The sequence below is a fragment of the Mastigoproctus giganteus genome, chromosome 1 (assembly GCF_048544385.1).
Source record: "Mastigoproctus giganteus isolate SK-2022 chromosome 1, ASM4854438v1, whole genome shotgun sequence".
NCBI classification, from domain to species: domain Eukaryota; kingdom Metazoa; phylum Arthropoda; class Arachnida; order Uropygi; family Thelyphonidae; genus Mastigoproctus; species Mastigoproctus giganteus.
In genome coordinates this window covers 7,332,708-7,351,228 of record NC_143575.1, presented here as the reverse complement: position 1 = coordinate 7,351,228, position 18,521 = coordinate 7,332,708, and the positions used below count along the sequence as shown (strand labels likewise).

The window sequence follows — 18,521 nt, the reverse complement described above, 5'->3', positions numbered from 1 at the left end:
GGTCTCGGTTCCAATCTCGATTATGTCCATTTCCGCTTACAGCCTGCCAAGCCCCTCTTACCTTTTCTGACAGAATCCCAATTATCGGTTGATTCAACTACTGCTCATCTCAATCGTCCTAATTATTAACTGTACAATTTCTTTCGCTTCAAAGGCGTTAATTGTGCATATGTCCACTCTGATATTCCCTGTAATTTGGAATCTCCTCTTTTCAATTTTCTTTGGTTTAAAAATATCATAAAATCTTTGGGGTATTAATATTACATATTAATATCATATTAATATAATAATTAATGTAAGGTATTAATATTACATATTAATACTCCAAATTATATGTAATATTAATACCTCATTCTGTCGAATTCATCTGTTTTCCTCTATTGATCTTCCAATTTCACTAATCACTTGGATCTCTTTGAAATTCTATTTTCTCCAGCCATCTTTCCTAATAGTAAGATAATTTTTCTTGGTGAATTTAATGTTTACAAATTCAGCTGGCTTTGGTTTTCTAGTCACATGGATTCAGCTGGTCAAGATACTGAGGCTGCTGCAATTACTCTAGGAAGAAAATTTATACTCTGAAATATTGTGGAATCTATTTTGATTAAAAGCTTTGTTTAAGGGAATATATGATGAGAGCCCTGTCAATCAATTCGGCCCTGGAAAGATTGTGCAGAGCTCAAGGGGTAAAATTTTTTTCAGCCTGGTCTGTACTTGTTAACAGGAGAGACTGCTTCTACAGGGATGGGATACACTTAAATAGAAAGGGTGCAAGAATGTTTCCTGATGCTATCGAGGGCAGTGTTAGGCGGGTCGGAAAACTGCTAGATTGGGGGGATACAAGGACTAATAGATTAACAGTAGACACTGGCAGAGGTGAAAGTGATTCTTGCACTGCTTCTATTGGAATGAGCCGCAGCCTGGAAAATAAGATGCAGGATATTTCAGAGACTGCTGGGAATCATTGGGGTACAAGTGAACACATGGGTTGTGTTAGGGTAGCTAAGAAAAAGAACAGGTGCATGTATACTTGTGTGTACACCAATGCTAGGAGTTTAGTAAATAAATTTGATGAATTTGAGGTATTGCTCAAAACATCAAAGGCAGATATTGTGGGGATTTCAGAGATGTGGTGTCACACAGATATAAGGAATGCAGAACTGGAATTTGGGGAGTACAATGTCTACAGAAAGGATAGACAGGATAGGAAGGGAGGAGGGGTTATGCTATTAGTTAAAAAACACATAAAATCCAAGGAAGTGAAGCCAGTCGACATCGCTGGACAGTGCAGTGTCGAGTCAGTTTGGTGTGACATAAGCATTGGGAGATCAAAATTGAGAGTAGGAGTGTGCTATAGGCCTAATGACTCTGATGAGTATAATAAGAAACTGTTCGGAGAAATAGAGTGGGCCAGTAAATCAGAGAGTCTTATAATGGGAGATTTTAATTTCCCAGATATTGACTGGAATTTGGGGGCTGGTCACTCACACACTAGCAGGGCTTTTGTGGATTTATTGATTGATTGTTTTCTACATCAGCATGTTCGGGAGGCAACTAGAGGGAGTAATACTCTTGATTTGATTATCAGTAATGATTCTTCATGCATTAAGAATCTGCAGATAAATGAACCACTAGGTGGCAGTGATCACAGTGTGCTGAAGTGGGAGTTACTCAAAGAGGTAACTACCATTAGGGGTAAAGGGAAGGGGTATTGCTTTCGTAAAGGCGACTACGGTGGACTGAGACAGTATTTAAATTCTATACAGTGGGATCAACTGATGATATTGCCAACAGCAAATTCAAATTGGGAAGCATTCAAAGAACTTATCTTGGAAGCTACTAGACTTTACATACCAACTAAGAAATATTGTTCAAGGTTTAGGCCTAAATGGATGTCAGATGAACTAATGAGGCATATGGCAGAGAAGAAAAATGCATGGGATACATACAAATTAACACGTGACACAGACGCCTATGATAGATACAAGTTGATCTGTAACCAAGTTACAAAAGAGGTTAGGCAGGCGAAGGCAGATTACGAGAGATCCTTGGCAAGGGATGCGAAGAAAAACAGCAGAGTTCTTTACTTATGTAAACTCTAGAAGGAAGGGGATGAATCAGATTGGTCCACTTGAGATCGATGGGTCAACTGTTGATGACCCTGCTCAGGTAGCTAACAAACTAAATGAATATTTTGCATCGACATTCACACATGAGGAGTTATTCAGCGAGGGGAATGCCAGAGGTGTATTCAACTCTAGCAGTAAGCTAGAGAATCTTGTAATAACTGAGAGCAAAGTGGAGGAGAAATTGTTGAAGATAAACACAAGAAAGGGACCTGGGGTGGATGGGATCTATCCAGTTATATTAAAGGAGGCAGCAAAGGAAGTAAGCAAACCCTTAGCCATAATTATGAGAGCTTCCTTGGACTCAGAGGAGGTACCCATGGACTGGAGATGTGCAAATGTGACCCCAATTCACAAAGGGGGATCAAAGGCTGACACAAGTAATTAATAGACGTGTGAGTTTAACTCCTGTTCCCGGAAAATTAATGGAGGCACTGGTTAAAGAAGCACTGCAGGATCATCTAGACAAGACTTCAGTTATAGCTAGGACACAGCATGGTTTTGTTAAGGGTAAGTCTTGCCTGACCAATTTGATTGGATACTATGATGCAGTCACAAAAGAACTGGATGCAGGGAATAACTTTGATATTATATACTTGGATCTTAGAAAGGCTTTTGATACTGTTGCACATGGAAGACTGCTGCACAAATTGGAGCAGTGTGGCATTGGAGGCAAATTGCTGCTATGGATATAGGGGTGGTTGATGGGGAGAAGACAGAGAATTGTATTCAATGGACACTGCTCATCGTGGACTAATGTTATTAGTGGAGTCCCTCAGGGTTCAGTATTGGGTCCATTATTGTTTTCTGTATTTATAAATGATATTGATGATGGTATATCAAGCTTAATGTCCAAGTTTGCAGATGATACGAAGGTTGGCAGGGTTGTCAAGGACACTACTGACACTATGGTGCTGTAACAGGATTTGGAAAGGTTGAGCAGATGGGCTTCGAGGTGGCAAATGAAGTTTAACATTGACAAATGTAAAGTACTACATATGGGAAACAGCAACCCCAGAGCGACGTATCAACTCTGTGGTACTACACTGACAGTGGTAGAGAATGAAAGGGACCTGGGGGTGGTTGTGCAGGCAGATATGAAGTTCTCTGAGCAGTGCAGACGGGCTGCAAGAGTAGCTCATGGTGTATTGTCAATGATATATAGGAATTTTTCTAGCAGGGATAAGGAGGTGATTATTCCCTTGTATAAAGCAATGGTCAGGCCACACCTAGAGTACTGTATACAGGCCTGGAGGCCTCATTTCAAGAAGGATGTAGAGCTGCTGGAACGAGTACAGAGAAGGGCAACTAGATTGGTGAATGGGACAAAGGGGTGCTCTTACGAAGAAAGGCTTAAGTTTTGCGAATTACAGTGTCTGGAATCTAGGCACCAGCGAGGTGATCTGATAGAGGTGTACAAAGCCTTGAATGGTTTGAGCATGCTCAATGTTGATGGGATTCTTCCTCTTGCTCAGAATAATCACCTGAGAGGGCATAAATTCAAATTGAGGAAAGACAGATGTAGGATAGATGTGCGGAAATTTGCCTTTAGCCGGCGGGTGGTTGGTAGGTGGAACAGACTTCCATCCCTTGTCGTGGAAGTTGATAGCCTAAATAAGTTTAAGGCTCAGCTGGACAGGTATTTCGAACAAACAGAGGGGTGAAGTGGAAGTGGTTATTTTTATTTATGTTACTTTCTTTTTTTTTTTTTTTGGCTGATGCTGCATAAGCTTGCTTTCTTGCATCAAATGCCTCTACTAATGCTAATGCTAATGCTAAATCCCATATTAATAATATTAAGGGTAATGTATTTTGCAGGCTATGGGTGCTTAAATTTGTTCATGTTTCTGCTCCTTACGCTATAATGAAATATGTTAAATCTCATATTTTTTGCCGTCAACAGTAATCCGAATGGCATCCATTCTGTAGAGTACATTATTAAGAGTTAGAGTACATTACTCACATTATTATGTGAGTAAGCTCACAAGCATCAAGAAGCGATTCTAAGTTTACCTCTCTTGTCAATTGTTGCAGGTCCCCACAGTGGATGATGAGCATTGAAGTCTCCAAGTAAGCAGAACAGAGATGGTAGTTGGCCTATTAAATTTTCTAGGTCATCTGAGAAGAACGAAAATTTGAGAGGAATATATATAGATTCTATTGTAAGAGTAATAACAATTACAGTGCACACTGCCACTACTTAAAAAGGATTCAGAAGAGCAACATGATTGGATGGAATGTTGTTTCTGACAAGAACTACCCCCCCATGGGCTGGCAAATTAGTACTCCTGTCTCATTTGAAGATAGTATAATTTTTAATGGCAGGACATACTTGTGAATTTAAAGACATTAGCATTAGCAAGGGCACATGATGCAAGAAAGCAAGCTTATATAGCATCAGCCAAAAAAAAAAAAAAAAAAAAACACACACACACACACACGCCCTTCTCATTTCACCCATCCACTTGCTCCAAATTTTTGTCTAGTTCTGCCTTGAATCTGTTTAAGCTATCAACTTCTACAATGACAGATGGAAGTTTGTTCCAGCAATCAACCACCTGCTGGCTAAAGGCAAACTTCCGCACATCTATCCTACAACTGTCTTTCCTCAATTTGAATTTATGCCCTCTCAGGCAATTATTCTAAGCAAGAGGAAGAATCCCATCAGCATTGAGCATGCTCAAACCATTCAAGGCTTTATACACTCAGATAACCTCGCAGGTGCCTAGTCTCCAGACACTGTAATTTGCAAACTTAAGCCTTTCTTCGTAAGAGCAACCCTTTGTTCCATTCAGTAATCTTGTTGCCCTTCTCTGTATTTGTTCCAACAGCTCTACATCCTTCTTAAAATGAGGCCTGACCATTGCCTTATACAAGGGGATAATCACCTCCTTATCCCTGCTAGAAAAATTCATGTATATCATTGACAAGACACCACGAACTACTCTTGCAGACTGTCTGCACTTCTCAGAAAACTTCATATCTGCCTGCACAATTACCCCAGGTCCTTTTCACTTGGCCAATATGATCACGTAAATCATAATTTGTATTACGAAAGCCTCTACGATGCCATTGAAGGATTCTTTCCATTATGGGATTTTGTTGGTTCTTTTTGTTTGACTGCTTTGTAGCTTGCTTGTATTGATCTACTTTCACTTTGTCTTAGGAAAGAAAGGATGTGTCATGTCCATTTCATTGGTTGCATGAAGATCTAAAATTCTGTCATCTGATTCATTCTGTTCATCAATATCCATTCTGGTGGTTGAAAGCAGTTGTTGCAGCTTCATGGTTTCTGTTATTTTTGATTTTGCTGTTGGAGGTACATCGGCTGGAATGGTAATTGGAGTATTACTGTCTTGTTCAGGTTTTTATTACAAAGGACATTGTTTGGATGTGGAGAGCAAGGATATTGTTGATAGATATATTTGAAGAAACTGTAACATCTGTTTGAATACCTATTGACTGAAAATGCTCAGTGGCTGTGGCTGTGGCATATGCATATTTTTTCTCTGTTTTGATTATTTATCTTCTTGCCTCTGAGTATGTGACTTTTTTCTCCACTTTATATTTTTGGATTTTTTTCCCTTGCTTCCATAGTTCACATATTTTGGAGAATGCCAGGTGATTACCCTTACAATTTGGACAATTAGGAGTGGTAGCAGTGCAATCAGATTGATTGTGCTTCTCTGTTTCACAATTAAGACATACTGCCTCACTTCGACATGCAGTTTGGGATTGTTTGTATTTTTGGCATTTGTAGCACCTGATGGGGTTCAGGATATAAGGATAGACACAGGAATGAAGAAAGCCTGCTTTGATGGATGTTGGCAGGATGGGAGAGTGAAAAGTGAGAATTATGCTCCTTGTCGAAACACGAATACCGTCTTTCTGAGTCATGATTCTCCTTGCTTGGATGACTCTTTGTTCACGTAGCGCTTGGACAATTTCCTTCTCTGATACAGTTAATAAGTCTCATTCTGCAATTACTCCCTTTAAGGAATTTAGAGTGGCATGGGGAGTAACTTATTGGTTGTCTGCCAAAAGTAGTCAGCTTTAATAGCTTTGCAGAATGTTGGGATTTCATGGTCTTTACCAAAAGATCCCCAAACCGGAATTGCATTACCGATTTCAGTGAACCTGCAGCAGACTCAATGCATTTCTGCACAATGAATGGAGATAATTTACTCAAAGGCTGGTTTGATAGAAAGTGCAGAATGAGGAATGCTGGTATCTCCTCTTTTCTCAACCTAAGAGGTTTTAAACCTCTTAGGTTGAGAAAAGCAATTTCTCTCTAAAGGTGGAAACATAGTGTTATCCATCTTTGCTCCTTTCAGCCCTGGGAGAGTGGATTTCTTCTCTCAGGTTACTGGCCCTGCCACGAGGAGGCAGGAATAGTGATGCTAGAGTGACCAAACGGTATAAAAGTTAGTATGTTAGTTTAAAGGGAAAAATAGAAAGGTGGTTTTCCTTTCTGAAACTTACAGTTTGGAAGGCTTAAGTTTAATTCACTCATACAGATTGGTAAACTGTTGATTTTTGCAAACAATCCTCTCTATACACTTCTTTTATTATGTTTAAATATACCTGCTATGTATGAGTTATGTATTGTCTGAATGTTAATGTAAAGCACTATTATATTAAAAACAAACAAACAAACAAACAATGGAAACAACAGTCAAAAGCACAAATATATTATATGGTAAGGCATGTAATATATTTATGAAGTATTTAATTTAAAGAATTGGGAAGGGCTATGGCCTCAATCAATAACAGCATCACTGTTACACGTAACACCGGAATGGTGAAAATGGCATTGTTTATATCATATTCTGAATACCTTCACAACAATTTGCCTGATATTGCTCTACCCCAAATAAGCAATGCTTCACTAGTGGAGAAGACTGCTGTTACTTATTCTCAGTGGATACCACCACCCAGACAGCCATTTCAAGGCTGTTTGGCTGCTCATCAGTGGGTGGGTAGGTATCCTGGTGTTGCAATAAGTGACAACACAGTTATGAAGTATAACTTCACAATATGAGAGATGCCAGATGGTACAAAACAGTATAGACTGAAAGAATTTGAAAGGACTATGGACTCAACCTATGGGGAATTCACTTGACATAATGGTTAGTGTAATAGCAATGGTAGTATCCACTGAGAATAAGTAACAACAATCTTCTCCACTGGTGAAGCATTGCTTCGAGGTAGTGCAATTTCAGGCAACTTGTTGTGGTATTCACAATATGAGATATGATAAAAATGATGACGTTTTCACCATTTCAGTGGTTTACTTACATATAACAATGATTCTATTGAACTAACCATTACATCAAGTATTTCATTTAATCAATTCCAATAAAAGAAGGCACATTGTCATATATAAAAGAAAAAACTTATCATGAAATCCATATTTCCATATTTCATTCAAACAACTGAATGAGAGAATGCTTATGACAGAGTTCTAATCTGGCAATTAAAATTAAATAAATTTAATATACCTTACACAGATATATCAGATATTTCTGACATGCACGAAGGGGAGCAAAAATCTGCTCATTCAATTCATATTAGGATACACTCAAATTACCAATGAAAGTACAATTACCTTCATTGGTAATGTGAGTTAAATAATGCAGTATGGGTGTAATTTAAGCCAGAGCTGTCTTGGAAGGTTGTGAGGCCCAGTGTGAAGTGTAAAGTCTCTAATGATTCAAACATTTTCTAACAGCAAATTTTGTTGGAAGTTTAAACTGTAAATGTAGATTTTTTTAGAGTGCAAAACCTCTGTAAACAGGAGACTTGGTGCAGTGGCAAATTTTCTGTTGATAAGATGTATTCAGAAAACTGTGTCCAGAGCAATTCTGAAAATTATAACTTTAGATCAGTTGAACAAAAAAGATGCAAAAATTTTCTTTCAAGGCAGTAATTGGAATTCAATGCAGATTTTTCTGCTGTGCTCTGTACTTTTATGATACAAGGCACAGTTTCATCTGTGACAGAAGAAATTGTCATGTATTATTAACTTGCATATCTTTCATCTGTGAGAGATACATAAGTTAATAAATCATACAGTTGTTTATGAATAATTAACATAAAAGTTATTAAACTTTATCAATGTAACAGAAATAAGAAAAGATGCTGGCATTGTTTATAAAAACATATACTGCATTTAATATTCTAGATACATACCTGTGCATTTTTTGTATAAACTGGCAGTAATGTCAATTGAAAAATTGTTTCGTGTATAGCTTACAGATTTTTTGTGTTTCATCGTTCATAATGTTACATGGGTGCCATTCTTTGGTTTCACAATGAATAAAAGACGTTTCCCCATTTAGAAGAGAACATGAAATCCCACAAAAATATAATCAGTCATAATTAAGCTTATTGGGTTTAATGAAGTGAATGAGATTTGGAAAGTACACAGTGCCTAAATAATTGATGATAATTTGTATATTTATGTCATATTTCTTTTTTATGGTTTCTCTAGTTTATAAGTTAATTAATTTTTTAAAATTCTTACATTACTTAGTGTTATTTGGATTTCGATGCACTGACAAGGTATCATACATTCACAGCCATTATGTATCTTTGTATCAACAAACAGAATTACAAAAAATAGAAGATGAAATAAAGGTAGGTTCTAGTTTATTTCTTAGTTTTCATTATAAATTGGTTCCAAATCTTTAAAACCAAAGTCAAAGGATTGATTAAACTCTTTTGACTTCATTAGTTTGGTAGTTCAAATTATGATTGTTTAACTAGTTGCTAGTAATTTTTACCCCCCCCAACTTCAGATGCTCTGTTCAGATAGCTGTAACCCACAGTATCTTCCAAAAAAGTTATCATTTGTTTCTCTGTTAATCCAGCTTTAGTTGTGCCAGTGATTTCACACATAAATTTCTCTGAGCAGTGCAGGCAGGTTGCCAGAACAGCTCATAGAGTTTTGTCAATGATATATAGAAATTTTGCCAGCAGAGATAGGAATGTGATTATTCCATTGTTCAAGGCAATGGTTAGGCCACATCTTCAGTACTACATACAGATTTGGAGCCCCCATTTTAGGATGTGGATCTGTTGTAACAGCTGCAGAGAAGAGCAGCAAGATTAGTGAGGGTAAAAAAAGGGTAACTCTTAAAACAAAAGACTTCAGTCCTGCAAATTGGAGGATTTAGAAACTAGGCAGGAGATCTGATTGTAAGGATTTGAATGGATTGAGTAAGCTAAAGTTAAAGAAATTTTCAATGGCAAAATTAAATTCTTAATTTTCAGTGGATAAATTAAAGAAAGCACTTTTGCTGAATGGGATTGAGAGTTTCAGTTGTGTGGATTGAGTAGGCCCTCAAAGACCTTGAAGGTTGTGCAGGCCCTCAAAGACCCCCCCTCCCCAACACACCCAGCTCTGGGTTAAAAATCCAAGAAGTTTGTTGAATGAGATTAAAATGACCTCTTCCTTTTCCATTCCTCTAAGATTTTATGCACAGATTTTGTTTATATTGCTAAAATACTCTAGAATATCAGCTAAATTAGTCAAAGGCAATATTTTATATATATATATATATATATAAAAACTCCAAACACAAAAGGTATTTTAGAACCTATAGTACTTAGAGTTGTGCATGGATTGAACAGTGCCCATGGAAGTATCTACAGAAAAGGAAAGCAGCAGAAACTGAACATCTAAGGGACAGAGAGTGGAGTGACTTTGTAAGGAATGGATCATTAATTAACTTGACTGCCTTCTTCTGAATAGAGTTTAGTAGCCTGAGAGGTATTTCGGGGGTGCCACCCAAGATGTGGAAACAATATTCCATGGTAGGGCAGATCTGACATTTGTAGAGAGTAAGTAGTTGCTTAGAAGAAAAGTAATATTGAAAGCAAAGAAAGAAAGGCCAGTTTTTTTATTCAGAGGAAACAATATTTGCGAGGTGCTTATGCCAGGAGAAATCAGAAGTCAGAGTAATTCCTGATAGAGATATGTAATCTTGTCTAGAAGGCTGAGTGTCATCTAAGATGAGCATAGGAGCAGTAGACTCTTTTTTGCAAGAATTTTCTCCACTGGGGAATTATCTGGTGATCAGCATTTAAGGAATTAGCTGCAAATTATATGAGAAGTTGAAACAGTTTGTGCAGGATGATGTTTCTCAAATTGGAAGGTGGAATGTAGTATGCTATCATCAGCAAAACTAAGGTAAGATTTCTAATCAGTGGAAGGAAGTCATTAATGTGCAAGAGGAAACAAATGACTCTTGCTCAAGTTTATACTATACTCATCTTTGATGATTCTCAGACTTCTAGACTTGATAAAAGTCTGGTATTTAAAATATTATCATATAAACCTTTTGAACTATATGATAGTGGTTTTGCATGGTTTTGTTAAGGGGAAGTCTTGCCTGACCAATTTGATTGGATACTATGATGCAGTCACAAAAGAACTGGATGCAGGGAATAACTTTGATATTATATACTTGGATCTTAGAAAGGCTTTTGATATTTTGAATAACTTTGATATTATATACTTGGATCTTAGAAAGGCTTTTGATATTGTTGCACATGGAAGCAGTGTGCTGCACAAATTGGAGCAGTGTGGCATTGGAGGCAAATTGCTGCTATGGATAAAGGGGTGGTTGAGGGGGAGAAGACAGAGAGTGGTAATCAATGGACACTGCTCATCGTGGACTAATGTTATTAGTGGAGTCCCTCAGGGTTCAGTGTTGGGTCCATTATTGTTTTCTGTATTTATAAATAATATTGATGATGGTATATCAAGCTTAATGTCCAAGTTTGCAGACGATACGAAGGTTGGCAGGGTTGTCAAGGACACTACTGACACTATGCTGCTGCAACAGGATCTGGAAAGGTTGAGCAGATGGGCTGAGAGGTGACAAATGAAGTTTAACATTGACAAATGTAAAGTACTACATATGGGAAACAGCAACCCCAGAGCAACGTATCAACTCTGTGGTACTACACTGACAGTGGTACAGAATGAAAGGCACCTGGGGGTGGTTGTGCAGACAGATATGAAGTTCTTTGAGCAGTGCAGACGGGCTGCAGGAGTAACTCATGGTGTATTGTCAATTATATATAGGAATTTTTCTAGCAGGGATAAGGAGGTGATTATTCCCTTGTATAAGGCAATGGTCAGGCCACACCTAGAGTACTGTATACAGGTCTGGAGGCCTCATTTCAAGAAGGATGTAGAGCTGCTGGAACGAGTACAGAGAGGGGCAACAAGATTAGTGAATGGAACAAAGGGGTGCTCTTACGAAGAAAGGCTTAAGTTTTGCAAATTACAGTGTCTGGAGACTAGGCACCAGTGAGGTGATCTGATAGAGGTGTATAAAGCCTTGAATGGTTTGAGCATGCTCAGTACTGATGGGATTCTTCCTCTTTCTCAGAATAATCACCTGAGAGGGCATAAATTCAAATTGAGGGAAGACAGATGTAGGATAGACGTGCGGAAATTTGCCTTTAGCCAGCGGGTGGTTGGTTGGTGGAACAGACTTCCATCCCCTGTCGTGGAAGTTGATAGCCTAAATAAGTTTAAGGCTCAGCTGGACAGGTATTTCGAACGAACAGAGGGTTGAAGTGGAAGTGGTTTTTTTTTTTTTTTTTTGGCTGATGCTGAATAAGCTTGCTTTCTTGCATCAAATGCCTCTACTAATGCTAATGATAAAATATTATCATATAAACCGTTGTGAAGGAAGAGCACAATATGAGATACAGAGCAAATGATACCTCCCACACTACCATCGTAGTTTCTTAAGAATTATCTATGGTGTATCTACACCGATATTATATAGATATTAAACTCTTACTTTTAACGTATTATACCTTGTTGCATTTAGTTATTTTAAATATTATCATATAAACCTTTTGGCATCTCTCATACTGTGTGATTATCTTCACAATTGGGTTGTCATGTCTGCATTACCAGTGTACCTGCCCACCCACCGATGATAGGCCAATAGCTTTGAAATGGTGCCGTCTGGGTACCTGCCCACCCACCAATGAGAGGCCAACTAGCCTTGAAATGGTCACCAGGGGGAGCCTGATATTCACGGAGTTTCTGAGAATAAGTAACAAGTCTTCTCTACTGGGGAAGCGTTGCCTATTCGAGGAATTTATGGGTTTTTCAGTGGTGTGAGTTGAAGGAGTTACAGTCCCTTTCATTCTTCCACACCGTTTCTTTTCTTCTTCCATTGCTACTATAACTTTCCCTCTACTTTTTGCTTTTCTAAGTCTAATAAGGACAAGTGGATAGTCCCACACATATACAAACTAGCTTTGAAACGGTGCTGTCTGGGTGGTGGTGGTACTCACAGAGAAGGAAGAGCACAATATGAGATACAGAGCAAATGATGCCTCCCACACTACCATTGTAGTTTCTTAAGAGTTATCTATGGTGTATATACACCGATATATAAAAATTAATTTAGATAAACTTCTGTTACTCACAAGAGTAGGAAGGATTTATTCCAAGAGCTAATCACTTTGACTAAGGAACATTTTTAGATATCTAGTCTAACATTATCCACTCTCAATTTAAATTCAGGCCCATTACGTATGTTATATGATTATCAACCTGTCAGCCTTTGCATTATTAGCATTAAAAATGCAATGAGCATTTAGTTTACTTAAACTTTTCAAGCCCTTAAACACCTTGATGTGTTTAAGAGCAGTTCAGAATTTTTGAGAATGTCATAAAAGGTAAGGGTTTCATTTACAAGGACTTTTATTCTGGATGATGCTGTGCTACAGATGAAGCCTTTTATAAAACAAAAGATATTACTTCCGTTAGAGATCATAATGGACTTTGCAAGGTCTGTCTCCCTTGAGTCTGGTCAACCAGTCGATTGGAGGGAAGAGGAAAATTACATCTTTTCTCTTTCAAAGGTGTTAAATGATGTATTGTATTGGCTAAATGGGGATGGCAAGTTTTAATTACTTATACAAAATTTCATTATCAGAACTGGAAATGTTTTTTTTTATGTATTGTTCCATTTACAGTAAGATTGTGTGAAATATCTTTTATTAAAATTATAGTAAATTATAATAAATCAGTTCATTATGCATAACTTGAAATTCTTATTGGAATGTAAAGTTCTTTTTATAGAAGATTGAAATGTGCAGTTTTTGAAAAATTTATTTATATACATATACACGCATTTTTAATGGTGATTCCAATCATGTAATGTTTTTCAGAATACTTTAGTACTATGAATGGACTGACAAGCCAGAAGAAATTTGTTGAAATTGGACTAATGTCTGTAGGCTGCAACTTTCTTATACATAAGGAGGGAAGTTGCTCTAAAAAACAGAAAGCAAAGGAATGAATTTTAAGAAAAAGTTAAGTTTGTTGAGTTTGGAATTGGACCATGAGTGAATGTTTGATTAATTGAAGCATGTATTGAGGGTTGGAAGAAAGAAGAGAAATTATACATGGTAATTCAGAACAATTGTATCCAGGTAGAGAGTGTAGCGAGTTTGTTGGCAAGGGATCATCAGCCTGAGCTGATGATCCCTTGGGCTTAGCCTGAGCACTTTTAGAGTGGATCTAGGATAGGCATCTCTCCAGATAGTAGTCATATAGTGCAAGGAAGCCATAGGATTTTGCTGCACTGGCATAAAAAAAAAAAAAAAAAAAAAAAAATGAAGAAGAAAAAGACAAATTATTCACTTTTATCCTCATGTAAGTAACTATCCATTAGACCAGTGGTCTCAAACTCAAATTGCATGCGGGCCGAATGCATGATCTGAAAGCAGCCGACTGGCCGGTATATTTTTTAACAAAATGAGAGTGAATATAAGCACCGTATTTACAACAAATACATAATTTAAACATATTTGCAGGCTGTGTAAAATTGGGGCCGGATGCGGCCCGTGGGCCGCCAGTTTGAGACCACTGCATTAGACCTTTGAATTTCTTCAAATTGTCAGCCTCAACTACTTGCAGAGGTGAAATGGGAAGGTATTTTTTTGGCTGATACTGCATAAGCTTGCTTTCTTGCATCATATGCCTCTGCTAATGCTAATGTCGCCCCTCCCCCCAAGGTGTCCACACTGTAGCTTACAAAACTCAAGTCTCACTTAGCATTACTATGGCAAATGATACAAAGAAACAAGCTTATACAGCATCTGCAAAAAAAAAAAAAAAAAAACTCATCTGTACATCCCCTCTGACAGTTAATCCTACCTTAAATTGATTCATATTATCTACTTTCACAACATCAAACAGAAGTCTATTTTCCAACAGTTAACAGTTAAATGCCAACCTTTGCATCATCAGCAAATTTAAACATTAAGCTTGATTTGCCTTCACCAATATCTTTAATAAATACTGAAAACAATAAGGGGAATGGATTGAGTCCTAAGGGACTTCACTAATAACATTAGTCTATGAAGAGCAGTGGCCATTAATAATCAATCTTTCTTCTGCAATCCAAACAACCATTTATCGACAGCAGTAACTTGTTCCCCTTGTGCCACACTGCTGAAATTTGTACAGCGATCTTTCACGTATCATGGCATAAAAAGCTTTATTCTTTTGTTACTGTATCACACAGTAATAAAGATAGATCAGATAGGATCATCCTTCCCCTAGCAAATCCATGCTGTGATTGTCATATAACTGCATTCCTGTTGAGATGATCCTGCATTCATGCTTTAACCACTAACTCTATTTTTGTTCCACTGGAACAGAAAAGCTTACAGGTCTGTAATTACTCATTTTGCAGTTCAATCCAACTTTGTGAATGGGGGTGACATTTTGGCATCTTCAGTCTATAGGGACTTCCCATGAACTCTCATAATGATGGCTAAAGGTTACCTTTTTTAAATATAATTGGATAGATTCTATCAGTTCTCGTTTGCTTTTAGCTTCAATAATTTCTCTTCCACTTTCCTCTCAGTTATCACAAAATCATTTTTAGTTTAGTGTTATAACAACTTCATATACTTTTGGTATCTGTATCCTTGAAAACTTCTTCATGCATGAAAGTAGATTCAAAATATTTATCTAGTCAGAAACATGAGCAGAATCATCAATAGTTATGTTATTCATATCTGGTGAACCAATGTGATTCATCAGTTTCCATCTGATACTAACATAAGCAAAGAATTCTTTGCACTTTTAACCAAAGGCTACTCTTAAACTTAACCCAACACCCTTTTTGATGAATTACAGACTAATTTTTTTGTACTTGCTGTGGGTTTCTGTGTCCCTTTATAACACCAGTAATGGCCAAAGATCTTTACTCTTGGCACTAATTATATCAATACAATGCTACAGTACAATCACTGCCTCCTAGTTTTTTCTTTATCTGGAGACAATGATGGACAAAGAGTCGTCACTGCTGAAAATCAGATCAAGGGTATTGCTTTTGGTTGTTGTGTCTCTAACTTGCTGATGTAGAAAACTGTTATCCAATAAATCTAGAAAGGTTTTACTACTGTGTGATTGCCCAACCCACAATTTCCAGTCAAAACCTGGAAAGTTAAAATCCCCAATGTAGGATATTCTGATTACTGGCCTACTCTGTCTATATAGTTGTTCATTATACTCATCAGTCATTTGGCCTATAACATATTCCCCATGTGGTTTTTGTAGTGCTTATGTCACACCAGACTGACTAAACATTATACTGGCCACTCACATCAACTGGGTGCAGTACCTTAGACTCTTAAATTATTCTTAACCAAGAGCATACCCTCCCGCCTCCTGTCTGTCCTTTTTGTACACACACTGTACTCACCACATCAAATTTTGTATCCTGTATATATCTGAGTGGCAGTATATTTCTGATATCTCTATTTTATCAAATTTATTTTTTTAGTATTAGTGCACAAGCACATATATATGTGTGTGCCTGTTTTTGGTGTTAGTAACCCTAACACACCCATATATTTACTTGTCCTATGAGGACTTCTAGCTAGCATTGTAATTATCCACATCTTGCCTTTTAGCTTGCTCTTCAAAGAAGATCCCATTGCCCTTAAACAACCCTGTTGCTGTTCTTCATATCCTCTCCAATAGCTCAACATCTTTCTTAAAGTGGGACTCTCCAAGACTATGCAACATTCAAGATGTGGCCTAACCATCTCTATATAATGGCATAATCATCTCTTTTTCTCTTTGAGCTGTTCTAGTAGCCTGTCTGCACTGTTGCAGACTTAATTTCAGATTGTATAGTTACTCCCAAGTTTTTTTTTCATTATCTACAAACTTGAGTTTGATTTTACCCAAGTAGTAAGTTTCAACTGCCATTCAAATAATTTAATTTAATTTAATAATTTCTCTATGTCTTGTTGAAGTGGTATTACCCTGATTACTGTCATTAACTATCTGCCCACCTTTGTATCATCAAACTTTGCAAATTTAGACATTAAACTGAAAATGTTTACATAAGTTTCATAATGAATATTAAAAACAGTATGGGCCATGAACTGAATCCTGTGGGACTCCACTCATAACATTAGTCCATGAAGAGCAGTGGCCATTTATAATTGCTCTCTATCTCCTACCATTTACCTATTCCTTTATTTATAATAGTAACCTGTTTACATAACAGTATAAACAGATTATTTATACACTCCAATTTATACAACAGTCATAAGTATGAGACTTTAACAAAAAAAATTACTGAAATCTAAGTAAACAATGCCAAAGTTATTCCTTCTGTCCAGTTCTTTACTGGTGACCTAATAACAGAACATATAATAGAAATTATGTCCTTAACAAATCATGCTATGATTCCCTTATAATTCCATCTGTTCATGATTTTGTATGGCATCCTTAACCGTGAGTGAGATATGTGGAATTGATGAGAGCCCACACAATATTTCAGAAATTCATTCTTCATCTATTCCATCCATGCAGCTGAAATTCCTAATTTGCAGGTTGGTGTCCAGTTCAACACATTTGTTGAAGTGAAGCAGTTTTTCAGTTTGCATATTGCTTGCTGATAGGTCTAAAGAGAGTTTTAATTTCGAAAAGATTGAAAATAAAGGTGGCATTAAAAAAAATTAACAATTTTGAATTATTTTTGCTGATTTTTCAACCTCCCACAAGCATAAAGGAATTTAAATTTTTCGTGTAACTAGTGATGGGTGAACTGTGGTCTCCATAATCTTCTCTAGCACAAATTGAGACTGACTGATCTATAGTTGATCATTTCTTATTCAAAAAAGGTCACTCTTTTAGGCCACCTTTGTGAATAGGAGACACAAAATAGGCACATATTCAATCTTTAGGTGCACTACCTGAATACAAGGATGCTCTCATTATAACAGCTAAAACTTTGCAAACATCTCTGGCTGCTTCCTTTAACTGGTTGGATTCTGTAAGCTCCTGGTGCCTTCTTCACCTAACAACTTTGCTAATGACTTATATGTACAAGTGCTGAAAAAATCCATGCATACTAAGATATAGTACTTACAGGAATGGGAGATTAGCCTCTTTCAAAGTAGGTTCTTTTAGCAAATTCACACTTTTTCTACTATATCTGCGACTATAATGGATATGTACTTGCCAGTATTGCTCCTAAACTGTGACATGTCACAATATTGATCAAGGTGGTGGTATTTTTCCCCCCTTGATGCCTAAGATGGTTGGTCCTTGCTTTGCTATAACTACTGTTGTAATATTTCTGTTTATTTAGAACTACTTCCAATTTATTCATTTTTTTCAAGTTAAACATTCCCTTGTATCATGTAATTATTTTATATATACTTGAATTTTATTTTAAATTTCACAATTGATTTTTGCAGAAGAGGGCAGAGACTTTAGCAAAAAAGAACATTGAGGCATTTTTTGAAAAAACACCCTTAATGAAAGAAGACTGGGATGCAGTTTCTCTTGTTCCATGGCATCAGATCAAATGTGATCAGAAGAAAGAAGAAAATTGTGAAGAAGGCTTTCCAAAAGTTTATTTCACTCCATTGGACAAATGGATCAACAAAAAGGAACCAACTGTAAGAAGAATGGACAGCAGTTTCACCACCACTTATGATTTCACAAGTGATGCTGCAACTAATACAAATCATGATAATTCATGATTTACAACTATCTGTATGAAAATATAGTTTTTAAATAAAAAATAGAAAACTATTTGTCTTGCTAAGTATGCAGTTTTCACCAATATTTTTATTGCTAGTTCATCAAACCAGAGCCAGACAGTTTTCAACAACGTTGAGGTAAAGTTATAATTATTATCCTTTATTCACTTAGAGCAGTGGTTTCCAAACTTTATATAATGGTACTCTTTTCTTTAAATTGAATAATTAAATTTATTAACCCAAACATTCATTCATTCATATTGCATCTCTAGGTGCAGTGCATTCTACTGGGGGAAAGGAATGTCCGAAGTTTGAAAACCACTGACTTTGAGG

At 36.9% G+C, this 18,521-nt stretch overlaps 1 protein-coding gene across 1 annotated transcript in view; it reads left to right on the top strand.

Annotated features, from left to right (window-relative positions):
* Window positions 1–18,188, top strand: part of LOC150090523 (calcium homeostasis modulator protein-like) — a 43,332-nt gene extending 25,144 nt beyond the window's left edge. The window contains exons 4-5 of the mRNA XM_090378314.1: window positions 8,662–8,765; window positions 17,901–18,188. Coding sequence (XP_090234440.1) covers window positions 8,662–8,765; window positions 17,901–18,188 — 392 coding nt within the window. The remainder of the gene's footprint in view (window positions 1–8,661; window positions 8,766–17,900) is intronic.
* Window positions 18,189–18,521: the final 333 nt, after the last annotated feature.